The 7,862-nt window shown below is 36.5% G+C and overlaps 1 protein-coding gene across 1 annotated transcript in view; it reads right to left on the minus strand.

Annotated features, from left to right (window-relative positions):
* The window catches only part of LOC107563189 (multiple C2 and transmembrane domain-containing protein 2-like), a 33,471-nt gene that overhangs the window by 1,166 nt on the left and 24,443 nt on the right, over positions 1-7,862 (minus strand). Inside the window, exons 11-17 of the mRNA XM_016247996.1 lie at positions 3,426-3,612; positions 3,122-3,215; positions 2,913-3,015; positions 2,246-2,348; positions 880-981; positions 427-501; positions 235-317 (exon numbers count right to left, since the gene is read on the minus strand). Coding sequence (XP_016103482.1) covers positions 235-317; positions 427-501; positions 880-981; positions 2,246-2,348; positions 2,913-3,015; positions 3,122-3,215; positions 3,426-3,612 — 747 coding nt within the window. The remainder of the gene's footprint in view (positions 1-234; positions 318-426; positions 502-879; positions 982-2,245; positions 2,349-2,912; positions 3,016-3,121; positions 3,216-3,425; positions 3,613-7,862) is intronic.

Raw genomic sequence — 7,862 nt, forward strand, 5'->3', positions numbered from 1 at the left:
TCACTGGATAAATGAAATCTGATCTGTGATGCGACTGTCGTTCGGCACGCTGAATGGAGCAGCCGCGTTCAGTTTTTAATTGTAGCGGCTAGGCCTGTCACGATAACAACTTTTTGTTGTGCGATATATTGCCCCAGAAATAACTGCGATAAGTGATATTATTGTAATTTTAAAAACCATTTTATGCCACTGAATATACAATCATAATGTAACAGCATAATAATGCAATCCCACTGGAAACAGCTCTTGATGAACTGGTTGGCATGGCACACAGCACGATAAAGGTTCCTCACGCGAAGAACATTCCTGGCAAGAACCTGGTGGTTGTTAGATAGTTAGCAGCTCATACATTGACACATTTATGTGTGGATGTTACCCAACTTATACTATACTCTACTGATGCTATAATATTTCTGAACGTCATACCTTCTTAGAAAACTTGGCATTGTCCTCCATAAACTTCTGTTCTCTAGGTGTGAAGGTCCTGATGCTTGCTTTGATCTGGCCAAGGCATTGAACAATTCAAACTATTAAATATACAGTCTCTGAGCATATGAACTATTTTACGGATACAGTACATACAAGAATATACATCAGGTGCTGAAAATGTATCTGAGCGCAGTATTTTTTAGCTAAATAATGGCACTATTATCTTCTGTAGAGCTGCTTTAATAGCTGAAATCAAATTGGTTCATAACTGACGGATTTTAATATATGATATTTATATACAGTATGTATGTGAACGTGAAGCAATCTAAACTGTATAAAGTGCTGTATGAATAAATGTGACTTGGCCGTTTCATATTCTGCTTGGCTGATCATACTGAACTATTGAATAAAGGTGTAATCTCTTTGTTGTTATTATCAGTCAAGACTCACAGAATTGAAAATGACTTCCAGCTCCAGTACTATGGTTCCTTTAGACAGTCCTCCCAAATTCTCTTTCCTCAGAGGACAAGCAACCTGCTGACCATTACGTATCTGTAGTAATAAATAAAAAACCATTGAACAACATTCACACATATTCATTCCAATTCAACACCATTGCTCTAAAATTAATGGGTCAAAATTATTGATTTTTCTTTTATGCCAAAAATCATTAGGATATTAAAGGGGTCATATAATGCGATTTCAAGTTTTCCTTTCTCTTTGGAGTGTTACAAGCTCTTGGTGCATAAAGAAGATCTGTAAAGTTGCAAAGACTAAAGTCTCAAATCCAAAGAGATATTCTTTATAAAAGTTAAGAGTCAACCACGCCTACCTAAAACGGCTCGTTCTAACACGCCCCCACATCTCTATGTCCCTATGCGGAAATATTAGCATAATGCCGCCCAAATGTGCACGCAAAGAAAGAAGGCGTGGTTTCAGGAACAGCAGTAGTGTTGATGCAGCCATGTCAGGGAGACGCTGTGTGTTTCAGTGCGAAAGCAAAACCACTTTATTTGGCCTTCCAGAAGTAGATGCAATTAGTAATCATTGGTTAAGATTTATTTACAACAGAACAGCACAACCCAGATGTTCGAATTTGTGCAACGCATTTTATGGACGACAAAGAGCACAAGGCTGGCTGTGCACAAAGGCTATTTCTAAAAAAAACAGGGTCAGAAATCATAGCACGTCAGCTGTCTTAACCGTGGCTTGTGTACTGCATCATCACTGTCTGTCATGCGACTCTTGTTGCCCTTTTCGGGCTTGAACTGATGGTAAAACTAACCGCATTATTAACTGTCTTGATATTTACTTTGAAAGCTGAAGCTGCGATTATGGTAAGCAGGGCTCTACGCTTATTTTTCTTTTTAGGAGCACTTGTGCTCCTAACTTAAAAAATGTAGGAGCACAGACAAAAATTTAGGAGCACCTTCTAATCAATAATCCAAAATTTGATCAAAAATTTGCCTTCCCATTACGAGGTGATATTTGACTCAAAGTGATTTACAGTGGAATTTTGTTTTTACCATATTTTGTAAATTTACTATAAATATATCAAAACTTAATTTTTGATTAGTAATATGCATTGCTACAAACTTCATTTGGACAACTTTAAAGGCGATTTTCTCAATATTTAGATTTTTTTGCTCCCTCAGATTCCAGATATTCAAATAGTTGTATCTCGGCCAAATATTGTCCTATCCTAACTGTCCTTGTTCTGTCCTATCTGATGTATAAATCTCAATTTCGAAACATTTACCCTTATGACTGGTTTTGTGGTCCAGGGTCACAAATTATGTCAATGTTCTGCACTTACCGAGAGTAAAGGAAGGGCCACCTTCCCCAAGAAATCTGGGGCTTTGTCTCCATCCTCATCAAACACAGTCACTTCCAGAACCTCATGAATGTCTTTTACTGGGCTGGTCAACAAGAGAATTGGAATAAATGTCACTATTAATTTGATAATACAAAATAATATATAGAATACTGTTTAAAAGTTTGTGGTTTGTAAGATTGTTTAATGTTTTTGAAAGTCTCTTATGCTCACAAAAACCGTAATACTGTGAATAATTGCAATTTAAAATAACAGTTTTCTATTTCAATAGATTTTAAAATGTACTTTTATTCATGTGATGGTAAAGCCAATTTTTAGTCTTCAGTGTCACATGAGCCTTCAGAAATCATTCTAATATGCTGATTTGTTGCTCAAGAAATCATATAATTATCATAGTTGAAAAGTTTTTCTGGATCCGGTAATACATTTTTTTAAGGATTTTTTGATGCACACATATTTCAAAAGAGCAGTGTTTATTTTAAATAAAAAATTTTACATTATAAATGTCTTTACTGTGACTTTTGATCAATTTAATGTATCCTTGCATCCAATAAAAGTATCAACTTTATTAATTAATGTTAATCTTACTGACCATAAGGTATGGTAAAGTATGGAATGGTAGAGTACATTAATAAATCTTGATACTGACAATGTAAAGACTTTATTCCACTCAGGGTTGAGGGTCTTGTATATGGTGTGGGTCTGCAGCCGGTTGTTTCCCAATTCCAGAACACAAAATGGGTCACTCTTTCCTAAACACATATACAGAAGATCCAGTGAACGTGGTTGTTGATGCTCACACCCTTGCTCACGACTAAAAAAAGACTCTTTGTGTAATCAACAAATAATAAATAATACCATTTAGATCAGCAGCCATGAGGTCAGTGGCCTTGATCACTTTAACCTGAAGAAAACCAACATCTCTCAAATCCTTCAGGGAGTTCTTGAAACTCTGCCGAGAAAAAAAAAATAAAGGAGAGATCAGGACTGCATATTGTTATTGCTTACTATTATTTTATACATGTTCTTTTTCTTTTAGATGCCATAGTATGACATTTAAACATTCTTTTTCACGTTCTTTTTTTAAAATGCCAAAGTATGCAGTATGCACTCTGTAGCATGCATAAGGAAGTACTGTGGTAGAGTAATCAGTTTAACACACATATTTAACCAGCATGTTGTCTCTCTCATGAGGCTCTTCCAGTGGAGGAGCGACGAGATCCGTGATGGAAGCTCCAGTGCAGGGAGTGGGAGTGACGAGGAACACCACCCTGCCTCGGCCCGGGTCCAGCTCATGGGTAAACAGTGTGGATTCATTCAACGGCAACCCAGACAAGTCGATCTCACACCTGCAATGTGCACACAGACAAACCAGGCTTTGAACACAAAACCAGCAAGACATTCTTAAAGTGCCCCTATTATGCCATTTCCTACGGTGGCCGAGAGAGCTGAACGCGCTGCAACTTAAGAAAACACATGCAAATTGAAAAAACACCAGCAAATTAAGAAAACATCTTCATCAGTTTGACAACACACGCGCTGCAAATCCTCACAACACACGCAAATGAAGAAACGCGCTGCAAATAGCACGGACCACAACGGAAATGTTTCAAGGGGACCCAAAAAAAGTGACGGACCCTGCTGGGATTTGTTTTGTGCAGTTGTTTTTTTTTTTGTTGAGTTTCTGCTAGTGATTCCTTTTTTTTTTTTCTTTATTGAAGATATAACATTCACAGGGTATACAGTCATAGCAATAAATTACATACACAACCAGAATACAAAACAATAAATATATAAAGAATAATAAAAATGAAAGATAAACAGAACAAAAACAAATAAATAAAAAGTTAAACATCTTTTCTTTTTTTCCATTTTCTTAAATAAATAAATCATAAATAAATTAAAATAAAAAATAACTTAAATGGAAAATTACACATAAAATGTCAACTTCAAAGAATACACAGGAGGTAACCCTTACATCAAAGTCAATATTTTTCCATCAACACAGTAATTTTAACAGCTTTCTTATTAAGTGATGAGCAGAGAGATTCAGAAAATCATTTCAAATCAATACAAAAAATCCTAAAATTGGGCATACAATTTGTGCAGTGGCTATTGGTCAGTGGAGTTGTCGGTGAACTGAAAGATGAGGTTTTTTTTGTATATTTTAACTCCCTGATTGCATGATTCCTTTGTCTTTTAGATATTATTAGCCTAAATAATCTGACGAATTACACGAGTAACTGTGAAACGTTATATAAGATGGCTAACTTAATTAAATATTCTCAACTAAATATAATTTCAAGGTTAATGAAATCCGCAATGCTTCATTAATTGTTAAAACCAGGTCAAAATAAATTGCAGATTGACAGTAAGAATAATATTTAAAATGATTATTTAATCAGGGCCTTTTAGTAGGATAATGAAAGAAAGGACAGTGGAATACAAATACAACGTGCAAACTTTTTTGTTTTGCTTGATGACACCTGGTCATCACCCGCCGTTCTAGGGGCATTCTCTACGACAAAGCTTACATCTCGCCCACATGAACTGCAAAATCTTGGCAAAGTCAGCCATTGGATGCCACAGAAAGGGCAATACATTTTGATCTGAAAAACAAAAACAAGTTGACTGAAGTTTGCACATTGTATTTGAGAAAAAATAAATAAGGAATCACTAGCAGAAACTCAAATAAATAAATAAATAAATAAATAAATGCCACTGCACAAAACAAATCCCAGCAGGGTCCGTCACTTTTTTTGGGTCCCCTTGAAACATTTCCGTTCGTCCGTTCTATTTGCAGCGCGTTTCTTCATTTGCGTGTGTTGTGAGGATTTGCAGCGTTTCTTCATTTGCATGTGTTGTGAGGATTTGCAAATAAAGAATCGACTCTGTACAGCCTAAACGAGTCGTTAGTATTTCGAATACCACTTCCGTGATGGCTAAACGTCACAGGGTAACACATTTGCATAATTCCCGCCCATGTTCTACGTTGGCCGGCAGCAAACAACTCGACCCCGCCCACAAACACGCCATTTTACTGACGACTGCTTCTCTAATCTCAGGGAGTTAAAAAAAAAAATCTCGGGGAGTTTAACGCGGGATTCACTAAACGCTTGCTCTTGAAAGATGGATCAGTATATTGTTTATTTGGACTAGCTGGCTCCAATGAATCAGAAGTATGATAAATAATCTGGCCAATCAGAGCAGAGCAGGCTCACGGAAAGGAGGGGTTTAGAGAGACTGAATCTTAGAACTGCTTTGAACGAATCGTTTGAAAATCGCTGGAAAATTAGGTGATATTAAAGAACCATGGGTGCGTCCGAAATCGCATACTGCTTAGTAGGTACTACATTTGAATTTGAACGTACTACTCGACCGTTAAAAAAGTATGTTCTATACAGTATGAATGGAATTCGGACGTACTACATCCGCCATGTTGATGTTGTCACGTGACATGTGTCTTCACAACAGCGCCCAAATGTAAAGAGCCCTCACTACTGCGCGAACATCAGCAGTGTTTCACGTTATTCTTACCGCTTTCATCGCGTTTTAACATTGATTGGATCAACAGCTCAGAGGAGGCGTCGGTCAGCTGCTCGCAGATCACTGATGTTTTAGGATTACTGATAAACTACTGTCACTTGATTTATATTATTTGTACTTATTTTAATTTTATTTAAATTATGTCTGTATAGGTCTTTTATTAAGTTTTTTGTTTTATTTAATTTGAGTTATTTTAATACTTCAACAAACTAAATGGAAATGAAATAATATAACGAATTTATAAATATGTATATATATATATGTATGTGTGTGTGGTTGTACAAACACATGTAGTTTTTTTTCTTTTTTTTGGTGTTTGGCTTAGTGTTATGTTAGAATCGTTATTATACTTATACCTTTTGTTCTTTACTATTTTGAATTGTTTTTAGCTTTATGAAATTTAGTTTTATGCATTTGTCGTTTTTATTTAATCTCTTTATTTTTTTAAATGTGTATAGGTAGTATTTATAAAGTTCCCTCTCAGTCGGTCACTCACAATTGGATAAATAAAGAGAGGGAGAGAATGAATACATACAATATATACATAGCCTAAATAAATATTATAGATAGATACAATATATACAAATAACAAAATATAAACATAATAAATAAATTACATATTCTAAAAAAAATATATATATATACACACACACACACACATTTACAGACTGTGAGCCCTTCAACCTACTGCCGCCTGAATGCTGCTGTGCCAATTCTTCGATTGTATTTGGAAGATGGATCTGACCTCCGTCCAAACCTCCGGCTTTCACGACAGTCCATCATGTCCCTCATCGCTGCTTTGAAGTCAGATTCTGACCATGGCTGGGAACAAGATGTTGAGGTGCTGGTGTTTCTCTACTGGCTGGTGTCACTGGGCTTTGACATCCCAAAGTCCTCGGTGCATGACATTGTGCACAGAATCAGCAGGGCAGTCAACAGAATTTTGAGGAGGCTGATCGCTTTCCCGACCCCGGATGACATGGAGGCAGGTTTTGCCCAGCTGGCTGGGTCTCCAGTTTTCCACATGGTAGCTGGTGCAATAGACAGATGCCACATCCGGATCAAGCCACCAGCAAGTGACGCCCCATGCTATTGTAATAGGAAGCTGTTCCAATCTGTTCAGCTGCAGGCCATCACCGACCACAAGGGGAAGTTCCTCGATATCTTTGTTGGATATCCCGGGTCTGAAAAGCACAATATCAAGACAGTCAATTACATTCATTAGATTACTCCATTACTATGACATGGAAAAACATTAGCATGTTCAAATCATGAACGAATAAAAATTTTGGGGTGAACTAATTAAAAAAACAAATCTTACTTTATATTTTTGTTTTAGGTTCTCTCACTTTCTTTTGAACTGAGTGGCAGAAATGTTGCCCTCAAGTCCCTGCTCTGTCACAATAAATGCACAGAAATCAAGCATAAAAAGAAGGCAGTAAGACCTTTGCTTGAAGTGTTAGTATTTACTACGTTCAGTGTCAACAGCACCTGAATAAAAGTACATTTTACATAACTTGTTTACTTACTCAAAACCTTTGATGGCAGCATTAGGCTTTCCAGTGAGGGCTTCATTAGCCACTCTCCACTGAATAAGGAGCTGAGTGTGTTCATCAGTCCCTGTAATGTCAAAGCAGTAACCATTAGTCATTATCAAGCCATTAATGCTACATTGACAAGCTGTGGCATATTTATTAACAGTAGCTTAGTATGTAGCTAACAAAATATCAACTAAATATTAGTAAAAGAGGGGAAAAAATGTTTTAAAGTCCGTGGAATTTTCTAATCTCATCAAACTGCTTAACAACGAACGTCTCCGTTAAAAAAGCAGTTAACAAGCTGATGTACAACAGCATTGACACTAGCTCGATCTGTTCGTTAACTTGATATGCTCAGTAATAACAATGATTAAACATCTTTTTACAGCCGATTCACGAAATCATCTCATCGATTTACAATGTTTAAACTTTCAATAAGTCAGCCGTTCACTTAGATCATGTTAAACAAGTGCAATTTAACCACAATGAACAAGGTTTTTCCCTGAGGTACTTAC

This window comes from Sinocyclocheilus grahami, unplaced genomic scaffold, assembly GCF_001515645.1.
Source record: "Sinocyclocheilus grahami isolate Dianchi unplaced genomic scaffold, SAMN03320097.WGS_v1.1 scaffold861.1, whole genome shotgun sequence".
Taxonomy (NCBI): Eukaryota; Metazoa; Chordata; class Actinopteri; order Cypriniformes; family Cyprinidae; genus Sinocyclocheilus; species Sinocyclocheilus grahami.